This window comes from Centruroides vittatus, unplaced genomic scaffold (assembly GCF_030686945.1).
Source record: "Centruroides vittatus isolate TY-2023 unplaced genomic scaffold, ASM3068694v2 contig_628, whole genome shotgun sequence".
Classification (NCBI taxonomy): Eukaryota; Metazoa; Arthropoda; class Arachnida; order Scorpiones; family Buthidae; genus Centruroides; species Centruroides vittatus.
Window position 1 is genome coordinate 2,185,314 of NW_027122385.1, and position 14,565 is coordinate 2,199,878.

The 14,565-nt window shown below is 32.6% G+C and overlaps 1 protein-coding gene across 1 annotated transcript in view; it reads right to left on the bottom strand.

Moving 5' to 3' along the window:
• Positions 1 to 14,565, bottom strand: part of LOC136979553 (synaptogenesis protein syg-2-like) — a 270,903-nt gene that overhangs the window by 70,955 nt on the left and 185,383 nt on the right. Inside the window, exons 3-5 of the mRNA XM_067275556.1 lie at positions 6,785 to 6,906; positions 6,557 to 6,614; positions 6,116 to 6,268 (exon numbers count right to left, since the gene is read on the bottom strand). Coding sequence (XP_067131657.1) covers positions 6,116 to 6,268; positions 6,557 to 6,614; positions 6,785 to 6,906 — 333 coding nt within the window. The remainder of the gene's footprint in view (positions 1 to 6,115; positions 6,269 to 6,556; positions 6,615 to 6,784; positions 6,907 to 14,565) is intronic.

Here is a 14,565-nt window from a genome sequence, read left to right on the forward strand (position 1 = left end):
AAACGGGTTTTGACTGTAACATATATATACATAAATATATACATATACATTTAGGAATAATGATTGAACTAGATAACTAGAAATAACAATAATCTTCCAATCGTCTTAAAACCGTCTTCTCGATAGAACGATGATGTTCCAAACTCGTAACGTCTTTCGTTCTTTTTTCGCCTTCTTTCACCGTCGTCTCGTTCTTTTCCCACGACGTTCTCTTTTTGCGCCGTGGCCAACTCTCGTCTTTTCACTTCTCGCGCACTACTTGTCTGAATCCCACATTCGGCCATTCTGAGAGCTGACATCGTCCCCGATGTCCCTCATCTGATGGATCGAGCACTTCGTCAGTTGAACACTATTTTGTCATTTTATTTAATATAGCTTCCGTTTCTGCTAGAACAGTCTTGTAGCATTGCACTCTTTTTCTTTCATTTTTCGTTCGTGCTCGGAAAGCTCTAACATTTTCTTCTTTGAACTTTTATCCACCTCCTGTCGAACATCTCCGTTTTGATAGTAATGAGGTGCCTCTTCTCCTTCCGTTGAGGTTCTCTTACCTACGTTTGGAAACTGACTTAGATTCTCATGATCGACCTGGGTCGACATCACCTGATGAATTTCTTCTTCTTGGTTCTTCGTTAATTGCTCGTGTTTATTCTGAAGTTGCTCTAGACGAGATTTGAGTTGTTTTCTGCGCGTCTCTTCCAGACTAGCCTGTAACTTTTTAATTTCTTGTTCCCCGTCTTTGACAACACTTTCCCATAGCTTGCAACCTGTGCTTTAGCGTGTTATTGTCCGTTTCCATATCAGAACAGACAGATTTCTTGTCTTTTAATTCCTGACTGATGACAGAACAAATCGTCTTTACTGATTTTAATTGACTGTTTATGTTCGACAACTTCTGTTGCAGGTCCTTGCGCTCGGTCTCGTGCGATGACATAAGTTCCCAATAATTTTACTAGTTGCTGCCTGTATCTGTTTCTGTTCCACTTCCAGAGCTTGTTCTTTCTCTTGTAGCTGCTTTTTCAGAGTCGTCACTGGATCATTTTTCTTCATCCAGCCAGAAGCTTCGCCCTGCTTGTTTAACAAAAAATTGATAAGAGTCTGCACGTCTACATCCATCTGTATGGCATTCTTCATCAGATTTCAGCAACTTGGCACTAGATATGAAATCACTATTTTCAAAATGCCAGACTTTCGCATTTCTCTTCTTGGGAACACCTATCATAACAGGCGTCTCGGCCGAATAGACTTCTCTCACAGTTGTGATTTCCCGTCGCTGCGTCTCATTAACGAATGTTAGCTCGGCTGCTTTTTTGGGCTCTTCCTCAAATTATCTCGTCACTTCCCCGACTCGTTCTTTTTTTTCTAATGTCGACCTCCTCGAGGTCATCTGAGTTGGACTCTACAATGGAAACGTCGTCCTTCTTTGCCAGTATTGGTTTTCACGCGCTCGCTTTATGGTTTTTTATTAGATCTAGAAGCTCTCCTCTATATCTTGCATCATTGATATGGCTCAAGCCAACACTACTAGTATCTACACAGCCAAAATCAATATTGTATATGTCTGAAATGTTTACATCTGCATCTCTTGCTTCGATAAACTTCTCAACACAACCTTCTTTTAAACTGATATGAAGTTGTTTTAGAAAAGTCTGCTTCCAACGATAACTGATAAGCAAGGAATGAACTAGGCACTACAGTATGGGGACTGAAAATCGACCTCTCTCAACACTTACTACAGTCTAAAAAGTTCCCAGTGTAAAACTTTTTTGCTCACTTACTCCATGAAATTCTAATGAATTGCCAGTTAATTTTGGTGCACCAAACTTTATCTAATCATAGGCTCTCATTAAGTTTATATCACTTCCCGTATCTATAAGTACTGTGAAGCTTATTTTCTCTATTTTAACTTGTTTTACAGGCTTTGATTTAAATTCTTTTACCTTTTTTTACTTCATAACTTCTCTTCTCAACATTTTGAGGACATTCAGATGAAATGTGGCCAAAATTGTTACAGCTAAAATATTTCATTTTTTTGTCTTTCTCCGGACAACTCTTACCCATATGGTTTTTTTCCGCTACAGTTATAACGACGCTTTTCATCTCCATAAGAATTATTAGGCTTGATCTCACGTCCTAACTTCTTAGATCCCACCGTCATTTTAGCATTTAGCTTACGACTTGATTTCATGTTTTTATAAATTCGCAAATTCGCAGCTTTTGACGAAATTCTTTGAAAAGTAGTAGCACCAAAAAGCAGTTTTACTTACTTCGTCATCCTGAATTCCATCGATCATGTATTGTATAACCCGATTCTTCCTCAATCGTAATTTGTGACGTTGAATCATGCGATACATATATTCTTGATACTGTTTCACTCTGATGCTTCACCTCCATCGAAAGTTGCTTGTGAATCATCCTACTGTTCAGTTTTGGAGAAAACTTGATGCAAAAAGCTTCTTTTAGTGCTCTCCATGATTTATACATTTTTCGTAGTTTATGTACATTCTTGCTGAACCTCTGTCTAGTAGTCGTTTTGCGTAAATTATCTTTTCCATGCCATTCCAGTTACACATTTCCGCCGTGTCTTCGAAATTGGAGATCCACTTAACGACATTTTTTCCATCGTCACCACTGAACGTTTCACGGGATTCATCAACATCTCTAAAGGTAAACATTGGCTCAGAGTACCCACTTTTATGTCACATAATATCACTATCTTCGTCCTCACTTTCGTCAGCATCGTCGTCACTTTGTACGTCATCGTCTCTGGAATTCTCAATTAAAAAGTGCCGTTTTTTCAATTTTTGAACCAACTCTCTCTTGCTACCCGTCGTTCTCAATTTTCGTCGTCCTAGTTAGATTTTCAAATCAGCACACTTAAGATGTTTCACATCCGTCATCGTATTGTCCTTAGATACGACAGTCAATCATAGTCCTTCGTCGTTCACTGTAGCGTCACCAACTCCGCCATCTTGTCTGGCTTCTATTATTGCCTTTCTGAAAGTTCTCTTATCGTTCATAGTTCGTTCAAATCCCTCAAAATTTGTAGGAATAATGATAGAACTAGAGAACTAGAAATAACAATAATCTTCCAATCGTCTCCAAATAAACTTAAAACCGTCTTCTCGATAGAACGGTGATGTTCCAAACTCGTAACGTCTTTCGTTCTTTTTTCGCCCTCTTTCACCGTCGTCTCGTTGTTTTCCCGCGACGTTCTCTTCTCGCGCCGTCGACAACTCTTGTCTTTTCACTTCTCGCGCACTATTCGTCTGAATCCCACATACATGACATTATTTATTCATTTATTTATTTTCATTAAATTATATAAATATTGTTTTATGTATTTAAATGTAAATTATGTACAAACACAGATATTTCTCAACACTGTAATAAATGCGAGTATTCTTTCTGAAAAGAGGAATTTATTTCTTCAATCCTTAATTAATGCTTAATTAAAAATTGAACAACTAATTAAGCTTTAATATTAGACATAGCCAACAGCATCCGTTCTATTTACCATTAATATTTCATGTCTCTTATCGATTACATTATTCATCGATTTTAATAACTGTTTTTAAAATCTTCCTAATGATAAATTAAGAACTTGATTTAAATTTTATTCATATATGCAGATTAACATATTACATATATTTTCAATATATTAATAGAAATATAAGATAAATTACAATAATGAAATTTAATATACCGGGTTATCATAATTAAAGTATGTCTATTTAATGTTGTGTAGAGAGAACTTTAGCAATCGAAATGCAGTCAAATCTTGTACGGCGACATTTCAACACATTTGGAAAACATTTTCTTAAAAAAAATTGTACTGAAACCATCACTATGGCAATTGTAGCGCTGGACGCAACTAACATTTTATTTGCACATGACACTCATGCTTTACAAACACCTTAGCGATGCAAAGGATGCTGCTCAATGTAGTCCCAGTTTTGACGATATAGAACTTTAAGACGATGAACATTGTATTCAACGGCCGACTGTAACTGATACTCTATGATGCTTCTCATGTGTACTGTTATACTATCTTTCAAGGCTGTCATATTTGCAACATGCTTCAATGAACATTTTTAAAGCGTTTCCACAAATGAAACTGCAATGACAAAGCTTCCATACTGGTGAGATTCGGTATTAATTTTTATAGAAATATCTTCCGTATATCCTGAAATGTCACTATACGGAATTTGTTTTCATTTGGACTGCTATATATGTCTAAACAGCATGAAATTTTGTAATTACTGTCATTCAGTAGATAATGTATGCAAATTCAATAATTAAAAACTAAAACATTTCTATAACTGTGATATCGATAATTATCAGTTATATTCATTATATTTATTATCTTCAAACACAAATTCATGGACGTGACTTATTAAGAATATAATAGACATTTTATCTTTTATATATAAACAGATGAGTCTTCCCTGTTAACAATTCTTCAAAATAACTTTTAAGCAGTGAAAATTGGTTAATAAATTTTAAAATAAATAACTTATTATTAATTAGCTCAAAGTAATAAAAATATTGTTTTTGACATAGTAATAGTTTCTAAAATTCTTAAAGTTTTTGTTCGTGTAATTTCCTTATGTAGTTTCCATACTCTTACTTTTAATATTTACATATCATGAACTCTTGCTATTTTCAGTATATTTAAAAAAATACTTTATGAATGTAATACCCATATCCACACTTATTCAATATTTAAAATAGAAAATAATCTTTAAATAAATCAAATAATTTCATCAAAGAAATAATTGTTTTAATAACATAAATTGTCTTAAACTATGGTATTTAACTTCACTTGTTACGCTTAATTTCATTAGAATTAATTGTGCGCTATATCAACAGATATTTTTTTCTTTGTTAAGAATTATTTTATATCTTCGAATATTCAATATAGAAAATAAATAATATAAACGGGAGAAAATAGAAACGAAAATTTAACGAGAAGGTCCATTCTGAAATATAGTTTCATCAATTTCTAAACTATTTGTTATTAATTGTTTCAATTTAAAAATTAGGCTACTGAAGCAATTAGAGTTTAATATTATTAATTTATTAAGAGAATTCTTTTTGTAGCGTAACTAATAATGTACTTATTATAATATTCTTATATAATCTGGCAACTAAAAATGAGTGCATCAAGTGAATTCAGAGACGTGGTTTTATTAAGTAAAGTAAAGCAAATGCACGAAGATATCTAATACTGTCTCTACTAATTATTTAATCCTTTTTGCTATATTTTAATATATCTAGATAAAATAGATTAAACAGCATTCTAAATCATTATAATAAATTATAAAAGTGATAAATCCTGATATATAGAAGTGATTGATCTTTATTTGTAAGAAATTATCATCACAATAGTTTTAATTAGTATCAGAGAAGATTAGCTTTCTAAGTAAGATGAGGATTACAGTTAAATCGTTTTGTAACACTGTTAAATAGAGTTGATTTATGCTAAGTCTAAGGCCTATCACGCAAAATAGAAGAAAATATTGAAAGATTTGAAAATAATTAATTTTAAATAGAGTGAATAAAATCCTCTTAAGAGCTAATCCTAAATAATACTGATTAAAGAGAAGGAATTCGCAAATAAAGCTTCTATGCTTAATCAATATCCTGATTAAAAAATAATTATTTAGTAAGAATTAAGTGATCAACTTTTTCTAATAAATAAACAATAATTTAAATCTTTATATGATTTTTTTTTGTAAGAATTACTCATTACTTCAAAACTAACTTAAAACATTTAAAACAGGTTTTCAGTTAATAGTTATTTAAATTCTTTCTTTGAAAAATAATTTTTTTTTCAAGTTTAATCTATCCAGTTTACATTATTCTATTTTTTCAGTAATAATGATTTTTAAAATTTTATAAGCTAAAACTGATATTAATTTATTTTTTAAATGTTTAAGATAATTTTAAATTCTAAGCGTTAATTCTATTTTTGTGAATTTAAAGATAAAAGTAGTTAAAACTTATGTATTGTTAGTATTATATTTACAAAGTTTCTCAATTAGGGTTCTGAATTCATTCGATTCAATTACTTCCTACATTTATTATGAAGAATGTTTAAGTTAAATTGAAATACCTGGAACAAGTTCTACAGATCTTCTATACCATTTCATTTCTACAGGAGGTTTGCTTCTTCTCGTTTTGCAAGTTAGAACTAATCTTTGTGATTCACGAACCATCACTTCTTCTCCATCTGGAAGGCCATTAATTGTAATATCTTTGGGTGGAACTAAAAGTTAAAATATAATAATATATAAATATATTTAATTAAACCATTCTTTACACAGATAATTTTAAAAAAATTAATGTAGAATAATCGAATAATTAATCAAATTTTGTTTAAAAATTTTATTACAATATACTATACATAATAAGAAATGTATTCTATGTAAACTAACATTAAACAAAGCATTAAAACGATTTAATATGAATAAATATTTATAATATTTTAAAATATTTTCATTTTTTCAGTAATATACATTTTAGCAGAGTTTTAAAGAAAAATGTGAATACTCACTCACAACAGTTAATCGAGCAGCTGCTCTAATTGGCTTTTGATTTTCACTTGGACCAACCTTAAACAAACAAAAATCTTTGTAATTATAAATTTTCAATAAAATTAACAATAATGTATTAATTAACGAAGCATATTGTTACTAAACATAAAATTTGCCATTTGGTCACAGATATCTTATATAGTAATTATGCTATTATTATAAATATGTCGAATACTTCTTTTACTCACTTGACATTGAAATTCTGCTTCATCTTCTAAACGTACACTTTCTATTCGAAGATTATATACACCCTGAATTGCATTTACAACCATAAAATATCTTGGATAACCAGGAATGTTACGCTCAAAACCTGAAAATATAATTGATTTATTAATTTGAAATAAACATTAAAATAATGCAATTTAAAAAACAAACGTTGTTTTAATCGTTATAATTTTAATTAAATAATAATAATAATAATAATAATATAATAATAATAACTCTCCCGTGGTCACCACCTGGTCGTGGTGGGAGAGCCCAGTAATTTTACTGATCCATAGGGCAATGCAGGCTGGAGCATAAGCTCCTGGTAGGGACACCCATGCCAGTAAGGTCTATGGGGAGAAATGAAGCTAAGAGTGACCACACCCACATTCTGTGGAGATATTCATCATGGTAATAACTAGATCAAAGTGTGATACCGGCTCGGACGTCGCCCGGGTTAACAAGGTCCGCGTTCGTGGGTTAGGCAGAGGCTCACGTTCGAAAAATAGGTCACAGTCTCCCTTGGTTACCGGTGGCGAAAGCAGCACCGGCCCAAGCATGGCTACTGCAATGCCCTCAACAGATGTGAGGAACCAACCCAGCCTTGGTGTTTCTGTGGCAATGCATCCACAGACCACAAAGGCTGGAAAACCACGCCAACGGATGAAATGGACAGTAGAAATGAACGAGTTTATCATCCGTACTTATTACACCATCACAAAACTCGAAACAAACATGACAGCATACAGACAACAACTACACCATAGATTCACACAACAGTATCCTCATCTCACTGTCACCGAACAAAGGGTTGTTGATCAAAAAAGAACAATTATACACAACAACCTTATTCCACAAACAACACTTGAACTTATCAAACAACAGGTTGCTGATCAAATACATCAACAGACAGAAACATCTAACATTAATGAAGATCATGTAACCTGTCAGGATAATCCAGCAACAAGCATTGATAATAACACACATACAACAATTACCACTAATGATACTACAGACACTTCCTCATCCATCACTGATAACATAGACTTGGATTTAGTTAATACGCTCTCACTTATATTTCAGGAAACACTCACTAAATATACAGGTACAGATCCCACACAACGACCACGAATACCAAAAATCAACACGTCAAAGAAGTAGGAAAAACACTAAATTATGTAAACACTCACTTACTACCACACTACATTCATTCAATTTCTACACTCGCAGACATTCATACATTAGTTTATGCCGGGGCAGTCACAGTAGTGACACACCATGGACTGAAAGTACAATCACAGACAAATACACAGAAAACACAATTCTATGACAAGCCTGCCTGGCAGAGAAGAATAGAAACACAAATAAATGACATTAGACAGCAATTAGGCAGGCTAACACAATACACTAAAAACAACATAACACCCAAATTAAGGAAACAGCTCAAAAACATTTTCAAGAAAATAAAAACACACACAAAACATGAACATCACAACACACGCATTGCAGAATACATTGATACACTAAAACAAAAACTTGCTGCCAAAGCACGTAGACTCAAACGATACAAAACATGTACACTACGAAAACAACAAAATAAATTATTTACAAACAATGAAAAACTCTTTTACAGACAAATTAATAACAAAGCAAACACTGATACACAGCACAGTGGCACACCAACAGAAGAAGAACTCACAACATATTGGTCTTCTCTTTGGTCCAGTGCTGTCACGCACAATGCTGATGCAGGCTGGATCGAGGAGGAGAACAGAAACTTGCACAACATACCAACTATGCCCTGTGTTGAAATAAACATACATGATTTCCAATACACTGTTAACAGAACACACAACTGGAAGACACCTGGTGTAGACAACATTCACAATTTCTGGTACAAAAAGTTTACATCACTGCACCAGGAACTAGCTAAACATCTAACACACATCATCATCAATCCACAAGACATGCCAAATTTTCTTACTCAGGGCATCACCTACATGAAACCTAAAAACAACAATACCACAGACCCCACACAATACAGACCAATTACATGTCTTCCAACACTCTACAAATTATTGACATCCTGTATCGCAAACAAAATATACAAACATGTTGAAGAACACGACATTCTAACAGAACAACAAAAAGGTTGCCGTAGAAACCACAGGGGATGCAAAGAACAGTTACTCATAGATTCAGTCATTCTACGGCAAGCACACAGACAACACAGAAACATACACATGGCATATATAGACTACAGAAAAGCATTCGACAGTGTTCCACACAGTTGGCTGCTACATATTCTACACATGTACAAAATACATCCATCACTCATTGCATTCTTTCAAAACACTATGCAGCACTGGAGAACAACACTACATCTCAGGGCCCATAACACTTCCATACAAACAAACCAAATTTTTATTAGGCGAGGAATTTTTCAAGGAGATTCCTTGAGTCCTCTCTGGTTCTGCCTAGCCCTGAATCCATTATCCAACATGTTAAACAACACGCAATATGGTTACAATATCAGACACGAAAAAACAACACAGTATACACTGTCACATCTCATGTACATGGATGACATAAAACTTTATGCATCCACACAAAAACAACTTCATCAACTCCTACAAATCACACATTCATACACCAAGGACATACAAATGAAATTTGGCCTAGATAAATGCAAAACACTTCACATAGAAAAAGGAATCCTGAAGAAAGAAGATTTTGCACTTGGAAATGGAGACATTATTGAATCCATGGAAGAGGGTGAGCTCTACAAGTATTTAGGATTCCAACAGGCCAAACTAACAGAACATGCACAAATAAAGCAAAGATTGATTAAAGAATACCAAAGTAGGTTAAATGCTATTCTCAGAACACAGTTAAATGCAAAACACACAGTTAAAGCAATAAACACATATGTCATCCCAGTACTCACATATTCTTTTGGAGTTATACATTGGACTCACACAGATCTCGAGCAACTCCAAAGGAAAACAAGAACTACACTTACTAAGCATAAACAACATCATCCTAAATCTGCCACAGAAAGATTAACCCTTCCACGTAAAGATGGCGGACGTGGCCTGATTGACATAGTTAACCTTCACTACAAACAAATACAGTCACTGCGAGAGTTTTTCTACAAAAAACAAGAAACATCACAATTACATAAAGCAGTAACTCTAGCAGACTCGAATAACACACCATTAAACTTACACTCGCATCATATGGACACAATGCAACATATAAAAAGCATAGACACCATTAAGCAATCGTGGGCTCGAAAGGCACTCCATGGCAGGCATCCTTATGATCTGGCCCAGGATTTTGTTGACAAAACTGCGTCAAACAGCTGGTTAGCTCGGGGATGCCTCTTTGGGGAGACGGAAGGATTCATGATTGCCATACAGGATCAGGTCATAAATACTAAAAACTACAGAAAACACATACTCAAAGATGCAACACTCACAAATGACACATGCAGAAAATGTCACATCATGCCAGAAACTATACAACACATCACCTCTGGTTGCAAGCTCTTGGCACAGACAGATTATTTACACAGACATAACCAAGTAGCAAATATAATACACCAAGAGCTTGCAAAGAAACACAAATTAGTAGACATCCACGAACCATACTACAAATACATTCCACAGACAGTATTGGAAAACAACACGCACAAAATGTACTACGACAGAGCCATAATCACAGATAAAACAATTTACCACAACAGACCAGACATCACACTCATTGACAAACACAATAAAATCACATACATTATAGACATATCCATTCCAAACACTCACAATATACAAAACGCATGCACTGAAAAAATTAGCAAGTACACAGAACTCGCCCAGGAAATAAGGCATCTGTGGAGGATGGATAGGGTGCTTATTGTACCTGTTGTTCTCTCCTCTACAGGTGTCATACCACACACACTACACAAAAGCCTAGGCACATTAGAATTGAATAGAAACACATATATCACTCTACAGAAGGCCACTATATTGAATACATGTCATATTGTGAGAAAATTCCTGAATACAGACACACACACTGATACACTTTTTTAATTTCTGTTTTGGTTACTATGCCTTGACTTTGGTCCGGCATAGTACACAGCCACCGGTGTTAACCGAGTATATCTAACTTAATTCAACATAATAATAATAATAATAATATCATCCCTAAAAATTCCAAACTTGAATAAATTTATGTTTGGAATTTAGATGACTTATTAAATGTCAAAATAATAAAAATAAGATAATCGACGAATCATTTTACTAAATTTAAAAAATACTTATTAGGTAAATTTTAAAATTGAAGATAATTTATTTCCTATATATTTAATACAAACATTTAATTTTATGCTTTTAATATTAAATTAAATATTTGATCTCAATTTATAAAATGCCATAATTAAAAACAGTAGCGTACATTAAAGAAAAATGTTTATTTCAATATACGTGAAGATGAATGTTAAATAACTTTTACATTTTTAGAAAATTTATTACTATATCAATTAACTTTCAAAAACATAAAAAAATCCTTTATTGAAATTATGAATCAAGGTTATAAAGTTAGAAATAAATGAATCATTTCTAACCTTATAGCCTTTCTCTCGTCTATCTGCTGTTTCATTAGAAAAATATTATTACAGGATCTGTTTTTAATCAAAACGTTCAGTCAAAACTTTTTGTTTCACCTTTAGGCATTTCTCTTATGGACTACTTTAAAAAAACTATGTTTTTTAGTTTTTAAACTTTAAGAAAAAACTCATCCTTTATAGTTTTACTCTCAAAACTGTAAACAAAGAAACATAGTTTATTAAAGATTATATATAAGACGAAATTTATAAGTTTATAAAAGAAAATAACAAACTTATAACAAATCTCTATCTTCAGATAAATATTTTTTATTTACTTTGAAAAGTGAGCGAAGTATTTGAATAAAATAAATATCAATTCTAACGAGGGAAACTTAATTTTACATATTTTTTAAATTTATATTTATTGTTACTTTGTTGTAATGAATTAATTAAATTGATATATTAATAATTACTGTATATAATATAAAGTTATAATTTTAATAATTATTTAATAAAAAGTTTATATATAAATTTAATTCTCTGTAAACATTTCTTAATTGCCTTGTTTAGGAATTATTATAACTTTAATTAAATTAATTAGGAAAATAGTTATTGAGAAACATCTTTGAATATACTGTAAACATTTTGCCACAATTAACGATATGAACCACTTGATTTTAATCAATCTTGCTATATGATTTTTAATCTACAAATCCAAACAAAAACATCTGAGATGTAAAAAAATTTGCCAAAATCTTATGACAATTTAGACGACAGTCAAAATTTTCTTTGAGCGATTTTTCTTTGGTAAAGATAAGCTTGGCGCTTGGTAGCGGTACCCACAAGATTTTGTCCTGTATTATTCTTTCCTATATTTCGCTTCAAAGCGCCAAGCTTTTCTTTACCAAAGAAAAATCGCCCAAGGAAAACTTTGACTGTCGTCTAAATTGTCATAAGATTTTACTTGGCAAATTTTTTTACATTTCAGATGTTTTTGATTAATAATTGTATTAGTTCAAGACATAAGACAATGATGTACAATTTATTCGGCCGTCGCCAAGCGCGTCGCCGACCGAATGCGCTGCCGATCGAAACCTTTCAATATTCATTTCGGTTGGCGTCCACCGAACGCGTCGCTGACTGACCCTTTCGATACGCCGGTTAGAAAAGTCGTTATAAAAAGTCTTAATTCTCACAGATTTGAGCTTTTGTTACCTGAGTAACGTTTTGAATAAAATTCATTTCTTGCCGTGCAATTTTATCTTTATAAGCATAAAATTAAGCCATAAAACTGAATATTTCTGTGGGCAATTCCTGTGAACTCCGCGGCCCGTAAGTTTCCCGACTACCTCACTGAAACGAGAACGACATAAAATTTGAGCTTTCTAGACCCTGTAGTTTTTCTCTACGAACGTCTGCAGTGCTGGGTCAAGGAGAAGAAGAAAATATCTCTGGTTTGGTCATTTTTATTGCTTACATCTCATCAATAGCTTTATAAAAAATCTTGAGATTTTTTACAAAGCGATTACACTAAGAAAATAATTACCTTTTTAATAAGATATTCACAATTAGTTTAGACGTTTGGGGAGCGGAGGAATCGTTCCCCGAAAATCAGCAACTCTAATTCCTGTAACATATATACTCAGTCAGTGACTTTTTACTTGGTGGCGAGTCACTGCCGTAACTCATGAGCTTTTAATTTATAACAAATTAATAAACAGTATAAAAAAATTTCGAGAAATTTCGAAATTTCAGATTGCTTGAATGCAAAGAAAGACAACCATTTTCCAATCACTTGAACATTTGTGAGTCACGTGACGAAGTGACATTTATCAATTTCCTAATATGTTTAATCTACACGTTATACTATATTAATCCAATTAAAAGCCTATAATAAAAACATTTAAAAAATCTCTCTTGGATGTAAATTTTATTATCTAAAGTCGATCCATGTGATTAATTACACTAATCATGTGATGACACTTTTCGTAGAAACGTTAATACATGTAATTTAACAGCAAACATGCTCAGTATTACAAAACCAATGTATTATTGGAATACAAGTGTTAGAAATCGCAAGAAAGCGTAAGTACTTACGCCTTATACTTACTATACTATATACTTACTATAGTAATATAATATATATAATATAAATAAACATAAAATTATTGACAATTAATACCGTTTTTAGGCTTAACGGATAATTTATGAATATAACATATAATCCCTTTTTAATTATTTATAATTTAAAATGTTAAAATGAAAAATACTGTCAGTTAAATTAAAATATTACTATAACGATATTAAAAAATCAGGGCTTGTTTTAAACAACACCAACCAGTAAAAGATACATTCTTTTTGTAAAGAAATTTCAAGAAAATATTTTGCCAAATTCTGGAGGAGGAGAGATACGACAGACACTGATTAGGTCAAGCTTGGAGACCTTTCTTTTGGGATCTTCTTCGAGTTCAGAAAGCTTGATTGTCCAGCTTGATTATTCATCAATATTATACCTAAAAAGTCAAATTTAATTGATCTTATTTGTAAGTGCGCACTAATTTTACTCACCAACATTCAGCTTTTATAACACAACGAAACAACCACTGAGGGAACATACTTGTGTACCGATAATAAAAAGTTACTACTTTGTTCTCTCGCTAAGAAAAAAAGTTACAACACATCTGCAAACTGAAATAATCAAACGGCATCAAATTTAAGATAGTAACACCAGATTGGGAATTTTGATCAGCAATAATCAAAATGCAATAATCACATAAATGCAAAATATTTATAGATAATCAATTTCAAACTACACCTTTATAGTCTTTAATCTGTAATATTGTCATAAAATTTACTATTATATTTGAATACGTGGCCTGTCGAAAAAAATTGAACGATTTCGTCACGTTATTATTTACAACACGTTTAACACAAGGCAGTGATTTGTACACATATGTGTAAAACAATTCTGAAAGTTTAACTGAAAACTCACAAATGCTCAGTATCAATCTGCCAAGCAAATGTCAATATAATATTCAAGTTCCTGCCATACTTCTTGAAGCATAGGCCGGATGGTCGAGGGTCAAGGTGGCAGCCTACCGCTCTTTGGGATCGAATCCAGACAGGTGGAAAACCTCCCAGGAATTTTTCGGGGTGTGT